This window comes from Thamnophis sirtalis, unplaced genomic scaffold (genome assembly GCF_051295495.1).
Source record: "Thamnophis sirtalis isolate CommonGarterSnake01/CBP01778 unplaced genomic scaffold, rThaSir2_p1.2 scaffold_8, whole genome shotgun sequence".
Taxonomy (NCBI): Eukaryota; Metazoa; Chordata; class Lepidosauria; order Squamata; family Natricidae; genus Thamnophis; species Thamnophis sirtalis.
Genome location: NW_028261388.1, coordinates 65,485,009 through 65,505,275, shown reverse-complemented (window position 1 = coordinate 65,505,275; position 20,267 = coordinate 65,485,009). Strand labels below are relative to the sequence as shown.

The 20,267-nt window shown below is 44.8% G+C and overlaps 1 protein-coding gene across 9 annotated transcripts in view; it reads left to right on the top strand.

The window, feature by feature from the left end:
- Positions 1 to 20,267, top strand: part of GK (glycerol kinase) — a 137,435-nt gene that overhangs the window by 16,826 nt on the left and 100,342 nt on the right. For 8 of the 9 annotated variants that reach the window (XM_087721820.1, XM_087721819.1, XM_087721818.1 and 5 more), the window contains exons 3-6: positions 4,942 to 5,048; positions 7,141 to 7,218; positions 8,903 to 8,982; positions 9,356 to 9,493. In XM_087721820.1, the coding sequence (XP_087577946.1) occupies positions 4,942 to 5,048; positions 7,141 to 7,218; positions 8,903 to 8,982; positions 9,356 to 9,493 (403 nt within the window). The remainder of the gene's footprint in view (positions 1 to 4,941; positions 5,049 to 7,140; positions 7,219 to 8,902; positions 8,983 to 9,355; positions 9,494 to 20,267) is intronic. The other variant, XM_087721821.1, reaches the window with a different exon arrangement.

Here is a 20,267-nt window from a genome sequence, read left to right as displayed (position 1 = left end):
AACCCCGCCTCACCTTGTGCCTTGGCTTGTAGTGGTGGCACCAGCCTGCTGGACATGCTGCACAGCTACCTATGTGGGGAAAAAAATAAGTTGCCCCCTGAAAATAAGCCCTGGTGCTTATTTTTGGGCCCAAAAGAAAATAAGACCAGGTTTTATTTTTAGGGAAACACAATATATAAGAGACACACCTTTTGACTTTACAGCACACTTTTTATACTTTGGATGTCTTTGACTGGATTTTATTTTCTGATACGTCTTTTTTGTTTTAAACCAACAATGAAAGATACTGTTTGATTTTTATTCACTGTAAACATCATTTGAAGCTAAGGCTTACTTATGTTACCTGGCAATGTAAGCTTATATTCTGTCTGAATAAAACATTATTGCAGGTTTTTGTAGGAAGTATTAACTGAAAAAAGGTATAGCCATTCTGCTTTTAGGAAAATGTTTAATAGTCAATGTAACTATTGTTGGTAAATGGTCGTCATCTTCTAAGGCAGAGGTGTCAAACTCGAGGTCCACAGGGCCCATGGATTGTTTAGATTCGGCCCATCGGGCTGGCCTGAAAATAGCAAAGGACCAGTCTGTGGTGCCTCTGCTATAACCAAAGTGCCCCCGGTGCCCTGTTTTGGCTGCCATGGTGGTGCAGGAGGCTATCCAGGTTGGGGGGGGGGGGGAGAGGGCAGCCTCCGTGTCGCCCGTTTTGGCTGCCAGGGTGGTGCAGCAAAATAGTTGGGAAACAAAATAGTTGGGAATACAGGCAGCAATCAGAAGACAAATATTGGTCAGGAAAGCATTTTTTCAAAAAATGAGGTGGCCAAAGAGAGCAGAGTCCAAATATAAGGTAAAGGGAGACACACTGTCACAGAAGAAATCAGTTTAGAAAAACAAACTGTGGGCTGGATAACAAACTTCAGTTGCAAGGAAATCCCTCTTCTCCAGGGTCAATTTCTTAAGGCAGTGAAATTGGGCACGTGATATAATTCTTTGCACTGACAGGTTCAAGAGGTTTCTGAACTGGGAAATTTTGACCCCTAATTTTGCTTCACTGACACTTGTTGAAAGGCTTGGAAGACTTCTGATTTGGTGGCAGAGACGACAACAGAAGGGATCCTTGAGGCTACACAGACTCAACTTTAGGCAGCTTTAGTCTATCAGAATTTTGCCTACAATTAGTCAAGGCAAGATGATCTCCTTAGTAGCATTTCTTTCCTTTTTCTCATTCAGCCTTTTTCTAACTCCAATTTTTGACTACACTTTCTAGTTTCCACCTGTCATTTTTTCCTATAGCCAGAAAGGTTTCTTTACTTGCTTGGGCAGTTCCCTTGGCTGCCTTTTCTGAGCTGAGTGTGCTTTTCTTTCTTCCTCTGGAATTTCCTCTGCAACCTCCTGCTATGACTTTTGCTCAAGAAGCCCTTGCAATTTGCTTTGTTGTTCCATAGTCAGCTTTTCTGGACTTGCTTCTCAACTCACTTTTTCTTTTCTTTCTGAGACTATTCAGAAAATCATGTCCCCACCCCCATCCCCTTTCTGGTTTATATTCTGCAGAGAGGTAATTAAACCCGTCCTTTTTAACACTTTCTACTTGTCACAGAAAAGGGACTGGTGGCTTGGCTGAGGTTTCTGCAGTCCGATGTTGATTTAGATTCTATCCTCTCCTTCCCTCTCCATCCCCCCATTTTTTCCTGGCAAATTGCAACTAAAGTCAAATTGCCACACTTGGTTTGGTTTAGGTTTGGTTTGGTTTAGGTTTGGTTTATTAGATTTATATGCCGCCCTTCTCCCAAGGACTCGGAGCGGCGTACAACATTAAAAGAAACACATAATACAAAAGTAAAAAAAAAATTAAATAAAATTTCCCAAACAAACCCAATTAGAATTGACAATAACATTTTTTTAAAAAAATTGAATTAAAATTAACAATGATCAATAATTTGTTTTGTTTTGTTTAGGCCAGGCTGGCTTGCTGGGAAAGCCAACATTTTAGGGCGCGTCGGAAGGACCGGAGGTCGGGGATTATACGAAGCTCCGGGGGCAATTCATTCCAGAGGAAAGGCGCTCCCACAGAGAAGGCTCTCCCCCTGGGGGTCGCTAGCTGACACTGTCTGGGCGACGGCACCCTGAGAAGGCTAACTCTGTGGGATCGCACTGGACGGTGGGAAGCTACCGGTGGCAGTAGGTGGTCTTGCAGGTACCCTGGGCCTAAGCCATGGAGCGCTTTAAAGGTCATAATTAGTACCTTGAATCGCACCTGGAAGACAACTGGCAACCAGTGCAGGCCGCCTAAAAGAGGTGTAACATGGGAACACCTAGGTGCCCCCATGATAACCTTGTTGAAGCCTCCGGGTGCTCTTCAAGGTCAGCCCCATGTAGAGAGCGTTACAGTAGTCTAGGCGAGAAAGGACGAGGGCATGAGTGACAGTGCACAGAGAATCCCAATCCAGGAAGGGGCGCAACTGACGTACCAGGCGAACCTGGTAAAAGCCCCCCCCCCCCGGGTCACGGCCGTGATTCCCCCTCCCTGCGGTGAGGGGTAGCAGTATGGAAGTCAAGCCTGATGAGGAAATGATCCAACCATGACAAGCGTTGGATAGAAATATCCCCTAAATCTAGATCATTCATCCACTGCCCAGAGACAAAAATCAGGTTGAGCGTGTGTCCCCCATTATGGGTGGGATCTTGAATTAACTTAGGTCGATAGTCGTCATGGAAGCCATGAACTCCCGAGCTGACTCGGATGTCTCGCCAATGGAAGGCAGATTGAAATCGCCCAGGATCATAAGCCTGGGGAAATCAACCGCCAATCCAGCTAATGCATATAGCAGCTCCGGCAGGGCCGATGAAACATAGCAGGGAGACAGGTACGTAACAAAAAGGCCCACCTGAACTCCAAGGCCCCATTTCACAAAAAGGGACTCACACCCGCCTACCTGAGGCACAGTGACCTGAGGTCTGAGACTTTCCCTAATAACCACCGCCATCCCCCCACCCCTGCCCTGGGCTCTCGGCTGGTGAAACGCCCAGAAGCCTGGTGGGCATAATTCACTAAGGGGAACACCCCTCTTATGGCCCAACCAGGTCTCCGTAATGCATGCCAGGTCTGCTCTACCCTCTTGTATGAGATCGTAAATGAGGGGAGCCTTATGTACCACGGACCTGGCGTTAAGCGACACCAGCTGGAGACCAGGGTCCTGTAATCCCGAGCACCCAGGGCTGTGAAAAGGGTGATGAGGGTCGGAACGCGCAATCGCTCTTAAACAGCGGACCCGCGTTCCCTGAACATAATTTGGCCCTCGGCCCCCGGCCCCCACTATATCTGCCTCTCCCACAAACAGTAGAGATGGTGACCCCCCCCAATGGAATGGCTTAATGTCTCCCCTGGAATACCAACCCCTCCCAGCACTCCCAACCCATGCCCATTAGTTAGCTCTGACCTGTGCCCTGGCAGACTCCCCCCCAAGCCTGTCTGAGCAATCCGTATCAACCCCCCCGCCCCTCCCTTAAAATTTGATTTAAAAACCCCTGAAAAAAATCCCTAAGAAGTCTCTTCTTTGCATGCCACCTCTTGGGATCTCAAGATCCGTCATTAAGGAAGCATCTTGATACGCAAGAAGGCCATCCCCGGGAAAGGGGGAGTTCCCGAAGGGAATAAAGTTCTGTTGCAGTATAGCATAGAGGAGAGTGTGGCATCAACCAAACGGGATGACATCACGGGGAGATGGAACGAGGAGATGACATGTCCACCAGGGGGGGAGCTGACAGTGTTCAAGGGGGGTAGCGGGAAGCTGCTGCTGGGCACACCCACTCCGGCTGTAGAGATCCCAAGCTGGGTGACCCGCCGCCATTGCTGCTGAGCACACCCATGCTGGCTTCAGAGACCCCCCAGGTCGGGCGTTCTGACGACCACACCCATGCCAGCTGTGTTCAAGGGGGTAGCGGGAAGCTGCTGCTGAGCACATTTCCGGCCGGTTGCAGAGAGCCCAAGCCAGGCGTCCTGCCGCTGACCGCACCCACACCGGCAGCCGCCGACGCTCTTCATTCTCCTCTCACCGCCAGCCGCCCCCTTTCACTCACGATGTTCCAGCTATGAAGCAGTAAATCGCAGCTCAAGGGTATCCCCGAGGTCCCAGGAAGTTCTCATAGCTAGACCTGGAACCAACGATGGGATAGGGTACCCCTGCAAGCCCCTGAGAAGGACAGCCATCTCCCCGAAGTTCTCCTCAAACACAACAGTACACCATCTTGGGCATGCGCTGGAAGTGTTCTACTTGCTTTCTGTTTCCTTGCTCATCAATGGAGTTGACTTATACTAACTTTTTTCTTGAGGAAAGAGCCAAACTGTGAGCAAGCTGACTTTTCTTGATGGTTTCATTCTTATTTCAAATTGACTAGCATTGACCCCCTCCCCCCACACTCCATTTTGGCTGGCAGAGGGCTATCAAAACAAAGCAAAAAGAGAAATATTTCCTCTTTTGCATTTGAACATGCAAGAAGGAGTAGGAAAGGAGAAAGGGAAAGAGGAATGACAAATAAAAAGAAGAAAAGATGGGAAGAGAGCAAGGAGGGAAAAATGTGGAAAGAGGGGAAGGAAGAAGAAATTAGAATGAAGAGGGAAGGAAAAAGAAGAAATGGAAGGAAGGAAAGAAGGAAGGAGAGTATAATGAGAGTGAGGGAGAGTCTCTGAGGGAAATCCTGCCTTAGCACTTGGCCATCACAGGTGCCCCCCTGACGCATGTCCCATATCATGCCCACCATGGCCACACCCACCCCTGGCCTTGCCCATCCCAGTCCTCTGAGGTCAAACACAATCCTGATGCAGCCCTCAATGAAATCGAGTTTGACACCCCTGTTCTAAGGCAATGAAGCAAACAAGCCATTGTGGTTTGTTGACTCTATCATATCAATTGCCAGACTTCTAATGTGGGCCTTGATGTTTTTAAGGTGGGTAGAACAAGACCCAAAGGAAATACTGCAATCTGTCTATGAATGTGTTGAAAGAACATGTGAGAAATTGAACCAGCTGAATATAGACATTTCCAACATAAAAGGTATTTTTAGTTCTATAATAATCATGAATATCCTTCCAAATCAAGAGGAGAAAGTGATATACATAAATAACTTACAGAGATGAATGGAGAATAAATGTGATGTTACTGAAATATCTTTAAAGGAAACTAAAATATTTTAGAATTATAACCAATTAAAAACTCTTTTAAAGGAGCGAGAATGTACTTGATTGGGCAAATACCATATTTTTCAGAGTATAAGACGCACATTTTTTCCTCAAAAAAGAGGGTAAAAATCTGGGTGCATCTTTATACAGGTGAAACTCGAAAAATTAGAATATCATGCAAAAGTTCATTTATTTCAGTAATGCAACTTAAAAGGTGAAACTAATATATGAGATAAGACTCATTACATGAAAGCAAGATAGTTCAAGCCGTGATTTGTCATAATTGTGATGATTATAGTGTACAGCTCATGAAAACCCCAAATCCACCATCTCAGAAAATTAGAATATTACATGCAATCAATAAAACAAGGATTGTACATAGAACAATATCAGACTTCTGAAAAATATAAGCATGCATATGTACTCAGTACTTGGTTTGAACCCCTTTTGCAGCAATTAATGCTTCAATGCAGCGTGGCATGGAAGCTATCAGCCTGTGGCACTGCTGAGGTGTTATGGAAGACCAGGATGCTTCAATAGCGGCTTCAGCTCTTCTGCATTTTTCGGTCTCTTGTCACTCATCTTTCTCTTTGCAATGCCCCATAGATTCTCTATGGGGTTCAGGTCAAGCGAGTTTGCAGGCCAATCAAGCACAGTAATCCCACAGTCATTGAACCAGGTTTTGGTGCTTTTGGCAGTGTGGGCAGCTGGAAAATGAAGTCAGCATCCCCATAAAGCTCGTCTGCGGAAGGAAGCATGAAGTGCTCCCAAATCTCCTGGTAGATGGCTGTGTTGACCCTGGTCTTAATGAAGCACAGTGGTCCAAAGTCCTCTTTTCTGATGAGAGCAACTTTAGCCAAAAGCACCAAAAATTAGTTCAATGACCGTGGGATTATGTGCTTGATTGGCCTCTCCATTCTTCCTCCATACTCTGGGTCCTTGGTTTCCAAATGAGATGCAAAAGTTGCTTTCATCAGAAAAGAGGACAGGCCGTTTTGGGGAGGTTTGCAAAGTGCAAAAACTTTTTTTTTCCTTTTGGAAAGCTCTTTAACTGATTGATGAGAATTATGTGGATCAAATGCTATGCCAGCAGGAACAAAGTTAGGTGCTGCAGATTGTCAGCGATTTCTTTCTCCAGCACATGGATAAGTACACCTGGAAACATCTACCTACCTACCTACCTACCTACCTACCTACCTACCTACCTACCTACCTACCTACCTACCTACCTACCTACCTACCTTTTCTCTCTCTCTCTCTCTCTCCCTACCTACCTACTGTATTTCTCTCTCCCTCTCTCTCCCTCTCCCTACCTACCTACTGTATTTCTCCCTCTCTCAATCTATCTATCTACCTACCTACCCCCTCTCTCTCCCTACCTATCTACTGTATATCTCTCTTTCTATTTCTCTCTCTCTATCCTTCTACCTACATACCTATTCTCTCTCTCTCACTACCTACCTACCTACTCTCTCTCCCTCTGCCTATCTAATGTATATATATCTCCCTCTTTCTATTTCTCTCTCTCTGTCCCTCTACCTCCCTACCTACACACTCTCTCTCACTACCTATCTACTATATTTCTCTATCTATCTCTATTTCTCTTTCTCTCTCTCTCTCCCTCCCTCCCTCCTTTTATCTACCTACCTACTTTTTTTTTAAAAAAATTGCCTCTTCAAAACCTTGGTGTGTCTTATACTCCGGTGCATCTTATACTCCAAAAATATGGTAGGTGTGCTGAATTCTGTTAATACCTATCTCTCAATGCTGTCCTCTCTGCCACATTGTACTTCAATCTGGACAACCTTTTTATTCTTAAAAGTGGCTTGTGATAAGTACAAAGGGCTTATGGTAGAAGAGCAATCAGAAAGAAATTCACCCAAAAGCAGAGTTTTGCTCAGGTTTTGGGTGATCCAAAATCTGTAATAATCTAGAAAATGATAGAATGTTTGTTTTGTTCTTAAAAGCTGTTGGAGTTAGCAATCAGAGAGAGACAACTGTAGTTTGGGACAAAGAAACTGGAGAACCTCTGTATAATGCTATTGGTAAGTAATTAAGTAACTATTGCAAATACTTTTTAATTAATATAGTTCTTCTCGTATCCACATATATTTTATATGTTCTGTGAACATCAGTAACAATATATTGCACCAGATATTAATCTTTGTTTTTTATCTTTATGTTTAAAGATGCCCAAAGAATTTTTTTTATTACAAAGCAGATTTCATTAATGAATTGTTGAATCAAGATATGAGAAGCAATCATAAGGACAGGAAAAAAAACATTTTATTGTTTCATTCCAGCATAATTCTTCAATTTGGTTTCTATCATTCAGTTGCCTGTACAAAGTGTTGATAGTAATACAAAATAAATTTTATATGAGTAAATAGCTAAGTTGCACATTTTGAACAAGCTGCAAGCATTGACAGAACTCTTCTAAATGCTAATATCCAAAGAAAATACATTAGGTTCAAGGTTTATTACACTTGTATGCCGCCCTATTCCTGGAGGGACTCAGGGTGGCTAACAAAGCAAAAGGGAAGGGAATAATACAGAAAAAAGCAAAAGGCAAGCAAACAAATATGGAAACAATTTAAAAACAGTCAACAGCCACACAATTCGAGTGGGGATGGGAACTCATCAGCCCCAGGCCTGCCGGAACAGCCAGGTCTTGACGGCTTTGCGGAAAGCCTGAAGGGTGGTGAGGGTCCGAATCTCCATGGGGAGATCGTTCCAGAGGGCAGCCACAGCCACAGAGAAGGCCCTCCTCCGGGTGGTCGACAATCGGCATTGGCCGGCGGATGGAATTCGGAAGAGGCCTAATCTGTGGGATCTAATTGGGAGGTAATTGGCAGAAGGCGGTCTCTCAAGTACCCAGGTCCAATACCATGTAGGGCTTTATAAGTGATGACTAGCACCTTGAAGCATATCCGGAGACAGATAGGCAGCCAGTGCAGCTCGCGGAGGATAGTTGTAATGTGGGTGTACCGAGGTGCACCCACAATCGCTCACGCGGCTGCATTCTGGACAAGCTGAAGTCTCCGAATGCTCTTCAAGGGCTGCCCCATGTAGATTAATTAATTAATTAAGCATAGGTAACTAAGCATAAATTGCTATAATAGAATTGGTGTGGGCACATCCAATTTTGGGGGGTTAGATCCCAGGAGATGCTCTCCGAATGAATAAAGCCCCTCTAAAAGAATATGGGCTAAGAATAGACTTATGAAATGAAGAAATATATTCTGGTATAACTTTGTAATTTAAATTCAGAAGTCTGAATTGTTCATATCTAAAGAACTTGTGGTTTTATTCTTCTCTGTTTTAAAATGTCTACTCAATTTTTTATTTTATTTGGTTTGTGAAATTTAGTTTTTATTTGAAAAGCATTTGGTTAGATAAATTACTAAGTGATGTAGACTTACTCATTGTACTTTAAACATTTTTGTTAGGTAAATAATTTATTTAGAACTGAAATTACATTAGCTTAATCAGAAGAAGCATGGTTTACAATGATAAAGTACCAATTTAAAAAAACTAATCTTAATTCTCCTTTGTTGAATAAGATTCCTATCATTCAGGAAGACATACAAATTATATAAACTATATTAGATGGTTTTGAGAAGGTTGTCAGTGGAGACCTATTCAATAATTCAGAATCTTATTCTATTCATTCCATGCATTCCTTAAATATTTTTTTTACTAATATTAATGCTTGTCTTTGGATTCTAGTATGGCTTGACCTAAGAACTCAATCTACTGTTGAAAGACTTCTTAAAAGGATTCCAGGGAAGAATAAATCCTTTTTTAAGGTAAAGGCTGACCTTAGAATAATTAGAGTATGTTTGGTAATTACACAGTGCAAATGATTCTTTTCTTATGCTCATGCTAATGAAAAAAGGAGAATTGATTTAATGTAGTGTTAAAGGTACTAAAGAAACTAGGAGATTGTAAGATATGTGTGAAGCTAACTGGGTTTCTTTGAGTCAGTCACTTTCTTTCAGCTGCAGAAAGAAGGAATGTCAAACCACTCCAAAAACATTCCCAAGGCTGACTTGGATCGGAATGCAGATTGAGTCAAAGCTACCAAAATAATAATAATTAAAGAAAAAATGAAGTGGATTAGTAGATTTGTTATTCTGTAGATGTTTACACATTATGACTGATTAACTTTCAACCTTGCAGAGTAGGACTGGTCTCCCTCTTAGCACATATTTCAGTGCTGTGAAGCTACGCTGGCTTTTGGACAATGTGAAAGAGATCAGGCAAGCAGTTCTTGAAGGGAGAGCTCTTTTTGGTACTGTTGATTCATGGTTAATATGGGTATGTATCAATATACAGTATACAATAAATAAAACAATTTCTTTGGTTTCTATACTTCCTCAGCTTATTTTTAACATCCTTAAAATCTATTCAAGAAAAAGTCAAATTTACAGATTACAAATTAACAGTTGGAAGGGACCTTATAGGTCATCTAGTCCAATTCCCCGCCCAAACAGGAGCCCCTACACCATTTCTGACAAATGGCAGTCCAATCTCTTCTTGAAAACCTCCAGTGATGAAGTTCCCACAACTTCCAAAGGCAAGCTGTTCCATTGGTTGATTATTCTCACTGTCAGAAAATTTATCATTTTTAGGTTGAATCTCTCCTCGATCAGCTTCCATCCATTATTCATTGTATGGCCTTCAGGTGCCTTGGAAAACAGCTTGACCCATTCCTCTCTGTGGCAGCCCCTCAAACATTGAAGCACTGCTATCATGTGGTCCTAGACTAGCCATGCCCATTCTTCATATGTTTTAGTCATCCAATCATCCTGATTGCTCTTCTTTGCACTTTTTCTAGATTCTCAACATCTTTTTTATAGTGCGGTGACCAAAACTGGATGAAATATTCTAGGGTGTGGCCTTACTAAGGCTTTATAGGAAGATACTCAGAGATGATTCACACCCTGGTCAGTGTCTCTGCACTTCTACCATCAGGCAGAAGGCATCAAAGTATAGCCAGCCGAACAAACAGGTTTAAAGATAGTTTCTATCCTTGGGCTGTGAGACTTTTAAATACAACCACAATCACTCCATGCACACGCTAGTTCTTTTTCTTTTTCTTTCTTTTTTCATTTCTGTTATAATTTTGCACCAGTGAGGTAAAACCAATTTTGTTGTTTTTAAGTACAATGACAATAAAGATTATACTTATACTTTATAGAATGGTATTAATACCTCACTTGATCTTGATTGTATCCCTCTGTTAACGCAGTTTAGGATTGCATTGGCTTTTCTGGCTGCCGCTGCATACTGCTAACTTATATTTAGCTGGTTGTCCACTAAAGACTCCAAGATCTCTTTCACAGTTACTGCTATTAAGCCTGGTTTCACCCAATCTATATGTGTACTTTTGTTTTTTCTTGCCCAAGTGTAAGACTTTACTTTTCTGTGTATTGAATTTCATTTTGTTAGATAGGACCCAGTGTCACAAGTCTGTCACAATCCATCTGGATCTTGAGCCTATCTTTTAATCTGTTAGCTATTTCTGCCAGTTTAGTATTACCTACAAATTTGGTAAGTTCCTCTTCTATTTCCTCATAGAAGGCGTTTATGAAGATATTAAAGAGTACTGGGCCTAAAACAGAACCGTATCCCATTGCTGGCTTCCTTCCATGTAGATGTAGACCCATTAAGGACTACTAGTTGAGTATGGTTTGTCAACCAGTTACGAATCCATCTGGTGGTGATGCTATCTATCCCACTTTTTTTCTAGTTTACCAAGAAATAGGTTGTGATCTACTTTTTTGAATGCTTTGCTGAAGTCTATATTATGTCCACAGTATTTCGCTGGTCTACTAATTTAGTCACTAGGTTGAAGAATTAAATAAGATTGGTTTGGCATGATCTGTTTTTAACAAACCCGAGATGATTGCTAGTTATTACTTTACTCATTTCTAGACATTGGTAGATCTATTTTTTATTATCATTTCCAGTATCTTCTTAAATATTGATGTTAGGCTGATTAGTCTGTAGTTTCCTGGGTCTGTTTTTCCCCCCTTTTTTGAACATGGGAACCACATCGGCTCTTTTCCGATCCTCTGGTAGCTCTCCAGTGCTCCAGGATTTTTGAAATATGAGGTACAGTGGTTCTGAGATGACATCTGCCAACTCCTGTAGAACTCTGGGGTGTAGTCTGTCAGATCCCAGTGATTTGTATTCATCAAGATCAGACAGATGTTCTCTATTTTTTTTCTTAATGTCAGCATTCCAGAAAACTCAAACGCCAGTGAAAAGTCTGAGACAGGTATTTCTCAAAGCTCCCATTTATTAGAGTAGGTATAGAGGCACATCTGGAAAGGGTGTTGGTCCTTACCTGAGACACCTCTTCTCATAGGGTGGAGGTAGCATCCAGGCTGGGTTGACCTTCATCCATTCATTGCAAGGACTGAGCCTGACAGTTGTTGAAACCATGCCCCTGTGACTAGGCAAAGCCCAGTAAGTCTAAAGCAAAAGTCAGTCACAAAAACCTTATTTACTAAAACCGCAATGAGAACAAGCCCAACAAGAAGTCTTGAACAAAGAAACCAGTCCTGTCTTGGGAGGGGCTGGATGCTACCTTCACCCTATGAGAAGCGGCATCTCAGGTAAGGACCAGCGCCCTTTCTCCATAGCAGTGGAGGTAGCATCCAGTCTGGGACGTACCAAAGTAACATTCGTTGCCCCGGGAGTGCTTATGACTGGTTCTGCAGAGTGCTTGTCCTATGGACCCAACTGTAGCACTCTTCGGCCAAAAGCTGCATCCGCAGATGCGAAGACGTGCAGCTTATAAATCTTGATGAAAGGAGATGGGGTAGCCCAAGTCGCCGCCCTACAAATCTCTGCCAAGGAAGCTTGGGCCGCCCGGGCTGCTGAGGTAGCAGTGCTCCTTGTAGAGTGTGCGGTCAACCTACCTGGAACTGGAACAGAGTGGGAGTGATAAGCTGCAGCTATACAGGCCCGCAACCATCTGCCTATGGTGGTGGATGAAATCTTCCTACCCAGGGATGTCAGCTGGAAGGATACAAAAAGAGACTCTTGATGTACAAAAAAGCCAGGTCCTTTTCAAATAAATCTTTAGAGCCCTCCTCACGTCCAAGGTGTGCCACTTGTGTTCCAAAGGGAGAGAAGGCTATGGGCAGAAATTGGGTAACACAAGTTCCTGAGCGTGGTGGAAGCAGGAGCATACCTTGGGGATGAAGGAGGGATCCAGCCATAGCACTACACAGTCCTGATGGAAAACACACAGATCTTCTCTTACCGAAAGCGCTTGCAGTTCTGAGATCCTTCTGGCGGAGGTGATGGCCACCAGAAAGGATACTTTCAAAGTTAAGAACCTAAGTGAGACCTCTCGTAGTGGTTCAAATGTGGCTGTTGTAAGAGCGTCAAGAACTCTGGGTAAATCCCATGAGGGATATCTGTGCACCGCCGGTGGCTTAAGGTTGGATGCTCCCTTAAGGAAACTGTTAGGTAAGCTCCCCGTTGGGAGAGTGAGTACATTCAGAGAAGCGTTGTGAGAGTGTTGTTGGAGAACACACAAACCAGCATACAGAGACATTGCAGTTTAAGTAGGCTTTTACTTTTGTGGAAATAGAAGTATCAGAGTCCATCAAACAGTCCAAGTCATACACGGATAAGACAGTCAGTCATCAATGTCTTTCAGTTCAGGGATAATTCAAATAACATAGTCCAGTATCATATAATCAGTACTCAAAGTTTGCTAACAGTTGCAAAACTTACAATAGCTCATGGCACTTTCTAACAGCCAGCTTCCAAAACAGATCAGATCAGATCAGATCAGCCCAGCCCAGCATAATGAAACAGTCATTCTGGCTCCCTCTTATGGCTGATTGAGGAAAACAACAGCCAATCACATTTTACAGTATGATTTAAAGAAACAGGTATAGCATTGTTACATGATTTATATATTGCCAACCCAACCCAATATAGGATTATATTCCTAACAGAAATGATGCACCGTAGGCTGCTGGGACAGTGAAGAGGTACCCCCACATGTCAATACAGAAGAAATAGCTGCCAATTGACGTTGGATGGTGTTTGTGGCCAAACCTTTGTCCAAACCGTCCTGGAGGAACTTCAGGATGTGTGGGATAGTAACCTGTTGTGGCCTGGCAGGAGCCGTTGGAGCTGCCGCCAGACTCCGACAGCGAGGGGTCTTATAAGTCGGCCTTGGAGGAGGTGGAGGACCCTGGACAGGGTGTTGACTCGGAGCAGAGCGGGGAGAGACTGGTTGGCCACCAGGTGGCGGCGGAGCATTGGATCAAAGGGAATGTTCAGGAAAACATTTGGGAGTTCTTTCAGGATGCACGCAGGTGAAGGGCTACTCGACGGAAGGAACAACTGCGTAATTGTAGGAGCTGATTGTGCTTAGCTGATGCTGATTAACATCCTCTCCTGAGTATAAAAGAGACTGTTTGTGCCCAATGTTCCCTCTAACTTTTTTTTCAATGTGAGCGGAAAAGTATAGTGTTTGAGCGGCACAGTTTCATGCCTGAGCACCTAAGAGAGCCACAGTTTGAACTGCTGTCACGTCTGCTGGACATTTGCGCAACATACCAAGCGTCAAGCGCCGATTGCTAGCGAGGTTTCAGCCTGATGAATGCCAGGCATGAAAAGTGCCACTCAAAGACTATACTTTTCCGCTCACCCTGAAAAAAAAAAGGCTCTCTGCTCAGCTTTTAGATTGTTAGACTGGCTAGAGAGAGATATGGCACCAACAGGGTCCTGGGTCCTGGCATTTTGCAGGCAACCTGTCCTCTCACATTCCTTTGGAATGCAACCCATCACATGTGAATTAGATTTTGCCAATTATCCTATTAAAAGATAACGCTATTATTCTAAAATACGACTAACTCGATATTAAAAACTGTAAATATGTAATGCTGATAAATAATAGCAGTAATTGTTATTTAGTATGATTAAAATCAGTATTGATATATCAATATAATATATCGAAATTGACAATATACACTAAAATAACAATACAAATATATAATGTGGAATATAAATGTAATAAATATAATATATAAATGCAACATAAATGTAATAAAATAATTTATCATGAAACTCTCCCCCTTTAAAGTAGTAAGATCAATTAAATAGTCTAGCAAGTTTGGACAATATGCTATATGTTATGTTACTTAAGAATATATATACCTCAGAATCAGATACAACATCCACATCATTTCCAACTGAGTCAATAAAATCATATGCCATGCCAAAACTATTTTAAATAAAGATATGAAATTAATCAAGTATTGCATTTATTTTTCAAAATGAATGTACAATTTTTTTATTATTTAAGTTTTGTACCCTATATTTTCTAACTAACGTTAACTTTAAAAAGACGTTACATCAGACTACAATACAAGTAATTAAATGAAGACTAAAATAAGTGTTTTGGCATATTGAGCTTTTTATATTTCTTTCTTATATTGCTTCCTTAGTTGAGAACTTGCTCCTCAGCTTACTTACGCATTAACTGTTTGTTGCTTTTATGGTTTATTCATTCACTGCTCCATCTTCAGTTTTTTTCACAGGGGGCAGGGCTTCCTTCCTCCCTCCCTTCCTTCCTTCTTTCCCTCCCTCCCTCCCTCCCTCCCTCCACTCCTTTGGCCACCAATTTTGATCCAATTCTCTCTCTCTCTCTCTCTCTCTCTCTCTCTCTCTCACACACACACACACACACACACAAACACACACACACATACACACACACACGTTCTTTGGGGGGGTTGAATTACTCCACCTCACTGCGCAAAGTTGGCTCAGCATGTGTTCAGCCCCCACTTACGCCGAATCAAATCCGTGGCCGGCGGGACCAGGGGGTTGCATTTCAAAGCCGCCAGTCCTCTTGCTTCTTCTCTTTCACCAGCAAAGCTCCCGCTGGCGCCTCCGCCCATGGCAGTGGTGCCTCTCCCTCCACGCGGAGCACCTGAGCTGGCTCCCGCGTCATCCCTCCCCCTTCCTCCTCTGCCGTGCTTTTGAGGCCGCGGAAGCTAGTAGGAAAGCGGCGGAGGTGGAGGCGGCGGCAGGGGTAACCCATAGCCCAGCTGAGGTGCTCCGAGTGGAGTCAGCTGAGCTCTGGGTTACCCCTGCCACCGCCTCCACCTCCGCCGCTTTCCTACTAGCTCCCGCGGCCTCAAAAGCACGGCAGAGGAGGAAGGGGGAGGGATAACGCGGGAGCCAGCTCAGGTGCTCCGCGTGGAGGGAGAGGCACCACTGCCATGGGCGGAGGCGCCAGCGGGAGCTTTGCTGGTGAAAGAGAAGAAACAAGAGGACTGGCGGCTCATCAAAACAAGTCTGGGAAGGTCCTTTGCGGGCGGCCAGTTCTAGCCGCCTGCAAAGGACTTCCCCATGTTTGCTTTGGTAGAAATCTCTGCGCGGCAGTTAGAAACTGCTGCGCGGGGATTTCTTTCCATGTGCGCGGCCGCGCAGGCGCGCACCTTAGAGGGAACAGTGTTTGTGCCACGCCCTGGTTGCAGGAGTCAGCCTTCTCGTTCACGTTCATGATTCAGAGAAACCAACTTGGAGAAGTGGTTTGCTAGGAGAAGCTTGTTTGTATTGCCTAGGTTTGTAGTAATTGCTGCCAGAGAGCTTATCTCTTTATTTATTTTGGGCTTGTAGCCAACAAGAGTCTGGACTGATTAAAACATTCTTTTGTACATCTGTTTTGGCTTTCGTTCCTGGATGGAGAAGGGGGCAGGTCAGAACAGTAACCCTAACAAGATCCAAAGTCTTAGCAGCACACCAGGAGCAGAAGGATCTCCAGGTGGAATCGTAGATGTGCTCGATTGAGGGACTCCGTGCGGCTGGATAGTCCAGTTTATCCTGGAGGAGTAGTTGTCCTCCCTCAAGATGCTCCGCTCAATCACCAGGTGGTCAACCAGAACCACTGGGGATCGGGATGTTCCAGCGACCCCTGGCTGAGGGAGATCGAGTCCTGAGGGATCCTCCAGGGCCTGTCCACCGAAAGGGTCCGTAGGTCCGCAAACCAATGCCTGCGTGGCCAGTGGGGGGTGACCAGGATCACCTCTGCCTTCTCTCCCATGATTTTCTGGATGACACAAGGCAGGAGAGGAAGCAGGGGGAATGCGTAAAGGAGACCACCAGCATCTCGGTGCATCCACCTCTCCAACTGCTGCACCGGGAACCGAGAGTAAAACTGCAGGAGCTGAGTTTTGTGGGGGTTGGCGAAGAGATTGATTACTGGCTTGCCAAATCTGTTCACAATGTCCCAGAAGATCGATGGGTGCAGGCACTATTCAGCACTGTCCACAACCTCGCGGCTGAGCCAGTCCGTCTGTACGTTCGCCACCCCCAAAATGTGCTCCGTGGAGAGAAACAGCAGACCTCTCGGCCCAAAGTCCCAACTGCATGGCTTAGTCCATCAGGGAACGCGATCTGGTCCCCCCTTGGTGGTTTATATGCACCTTGGCCAACATATTGTCCGTCGGTATCAAGACGTGTTTGCCCGCCACTGTGTCTTTGAAGTGGCAGAGGGCCAGGTGGACCGTTCGTAGTTCCAAACAGTTTATACTGTGAGACTGGTCCACCTGGTCCCACTGACCCTGAGCCATCTGTCCCTGGAGGTGGGCCCCCCAGCCAAACAGGCTGGCGTCCGTGGTAAGAGTCAACGAGTCCTGGTCCTTGAACAGACGGTCCTTGGCAATGGCCCAAGACGTCCAAGGTTCAAGGTTCATTTTATTTATATGCCGCCCTATTCCCGGCGGGACCAAGGGAGGGAGCAGGAAACCGCAGGAATGCAAACCTTGGCATGGGAGCAGCTCAATAGTCTCTTCTGAAACGGTAAGAGAAACCATTGTGGCTGTCGGAAATGCAAGCAGGCCCAAGGGACAATCCCAATGGCGGACACCATGGTGCCCAGCAATTTGGAGAGAGTGGCTAAGGAGTCCCTGCACTTCCTGGCGACCTGAGTTGCTAATGACCTAAGGGAATCCTGCCGCTCTTGTGACAAGAATACCCTACAATTAACGGTATCAATTAAGGCACTGAGATGCACCAACCTGGAGATCGGGTGGAGATGGCTCTTGGGTATGTTAATTGAAAACCCATGGACCTGAAGGTCTTGTGTAGTAGTCGCAAGGTCCCTTCGCATCTGACTAGGCGATGAAGATTGTATGACTATGTCATCTAAATATGCCTATAATGTGATAGGTACCTCCCACAATGCAGTGACCAGGGCCGCAAGCACCTTGGTGAACACTCGAGGTGCAGAGGAAAGTCCAAAGGGCAACACTGTATATTCAAAATGGTGACCAAGGTAGGAGAAACGTAAGTACTGCCTATGCTGGGGCAAGATGGGAATGTGGAGATATGCCTCCATTAAATCAATTGATGTTAAAAAATCTGTGTCTAACGCTATTCAAAATAGTCTGTAAGAAATGCATCTTGAAACGTTTATAACGAATAAACTTGTTTATTTTTTTTAAGATCATGGATGGCTCTCCAGCCCCCCGAGGCTTTGAGGATGACAAAAAGTATAGAATAAAATCCTTGGCCGTGTTGTTCTGCTGGCACCATCTGAACTGCCCGTATATCCAAGAGGTTGAATCGCCTCTTGCATGAGACATCGTTGGGTCGGGTTGTTTGATAATGGGCAGGCCCTGAAGAGCCTGGGGGGGAGGGTTGGAGGGTTAAAAAAAAATTTGTCGGAAGCCGATGGAGTTGGGCCATCAGGGCTTCCCACTGACGTTGGACTAGGTGAACGAAAATCTTAGGGGTCGGTATCATTTCCGATGGAGGTGCCTGCTCAAAAAAAAGGGTATTAGCAGAAACAGTTGTAGGCCAAGGAGTGGTCAATGCCGGTTGTGAACCGAAATTTGAGGCCATCCTGGCCTTATATAGCACTGATGGAAACAGGGTTGGAGGAAAAAGACCAGAAAAGGTCTTCTGACATCTTAGCTTCTTTGATTTTCCCCTCCTCAGAATCAGAAGAGTCATCTGATGCCTCCTCATCCAGTGACAAGGGGCCCGCTGTTGGCAAAGGTGCTGGGGGCACCATAGATCGGTCAGAAACTGGCGCTTGAGTTGCTTGCTTTTGGGATTGAGTATCCCTCTGCTGCAATCCAGCTGCAATGCCCTAGGAAATTGCAGTTGCAATGATGTCCTGGAAATTTACCATGAAGAGGGGGTTCGGTTGATTAATGCCTGATAAGGCAGATGGCATAGTTGAAGTAGATGGCATAGTGTCCATCCTTTGCAAATTTGGAGGCGTGATGTGAGTTGCAGGAGGTGCAGAGGAATTGATCTACGCTGGCCCCCAAATGCCAGAAACATTAATGAGAAAAAGAGGGTTAAGGGAAGCTTCCCTGCCCTGTCTGTCCCAATGAGAGAGTTGCAAAGCCAGCTGCATTTGAGCAAGCTGTGGAGTATCAGTGGAATGCAAGAAAGGAGCCGCCTTAGATGCAGCCTTTTTGTGAATACGCTCCAAGGCTTTCTCCTTCTGTTTCTCATAACGAGAAGCAGGTCTAACAGACTTTTTAGACTTGCTAGACTTGGCTGAAGGCTTTAAGGTCTTCTTATGCCCCTTCACAGTATCAGAGGGGTTAGAAGTTGAAGGTCTGGAGGGCGATTGAAAGCCCCCCCTGCCCTTCCACCATTTGGGGCCCGTCACTTTCACTAGGGATGGTAACATTAGTGTCTGATGGTTCGATAGAACTGGTAGCTGCCATTTTGGATTGGGAAGAAAAGGTGTGGAAATAGGAAAAAGGCGCTTCACTGACAGGCAAGCTGACTCACTGAAGAATGCGCTGCTCCGTACAGTGAAATTCATGCTTTTGAAGGCTCGGGTCGCTCTGCGGTAGCCTAAAGGATCTCAGCCGACGATTGAACAGTCAAATCTACTGCGGTTCGCCACTAGACTGCAATCAAGAGCGGTGGAGCATTTCCCTGAGCCCGGCTGATAAGCAGACCGTGCAGGGTCAGCCAAAGGGTCTGGGCGCGGTCAGAAGGGTCAGAAGGCGAAGCCAAAGAAGCGCGGTGGCGGATTTTAAAACGATGAACTTTGCAGCTCCTAGAGCTATTCAAGCCACGTTTATGTTTAAAGTCAGCAAAAGACCAAATTTTAAACAGCTGCCACCTTCTGAAACCTTTATGCCCCAAGGGGGCTCACAGCACAGACCCACAAGGCTCCTGCTCCTAAAAGTGGCTTAAGCCATCCTGGGTTGCTCCCAGCACGATGTTATCCCTTCATTCAAAGTACTCACGAAGCCAATATTTCAATTATTCTTTTCAGTCAAAAACAAAGCGATGATGCATCCATCCCCATTGAGGGATTGAGTCGGAACTGGGCTTTACCTAGTGACAGGGGCGTGGTTTCAACAACTGTCAGGTTCAGTCCTCGCAATGAGTGGATGAAGGTCAACCCAGCCTGGATACTACCTCCACCACTATGGAGAAAAACCCGAATCTGAGATTTCTAGGCTTTCCCTCAGTAAGTCAAAAGTCCAAACCCATCCCCTACACCCATCACATGGCCCAATTCCAATCCGTCCCAACTCGTGACATCACTTCAACCATTCCTCTTCCAGGTGTAGGAACACCATGACCTTGACCAAAAAGCAGAATGTGTAACTACATTCCCTCTACTAAACCCCCTCCTAATTTCTCAAGCACAAGAACGTGGCAGCATGGAAGCTTCCGATGTTAATATGGCTTCCAAAGCTGACAGGCACACACACCCCCCTGAAGAAAAAAGCATGTCCTGGAAAATGAAATAGACAAAACAAAAAACGGGGGTTAATATAATGTCCATCAAAACACTTAACACCCCCCCCCTCCCCAGGAAGGACCCTTTAGCCTGTGAGGAAATTTTCATGAAATTATTTCACTTGTCTATCAGCCTTTACATCCCAACTTTTTACCGAGGTAGTTTCTGACAAAGGGTATCCTTTCCAGAGTACTAAAAACTATAACCGACCCCAATGCAGTCTAGAGTCAAGAATCTTCTTAACTTCATAATGAGTTTCAGCCTGCACTATCATAGGTTGGGGAGGGGCAGCTGGTATAGGTCTTAAAGTAATTCTACCACTGG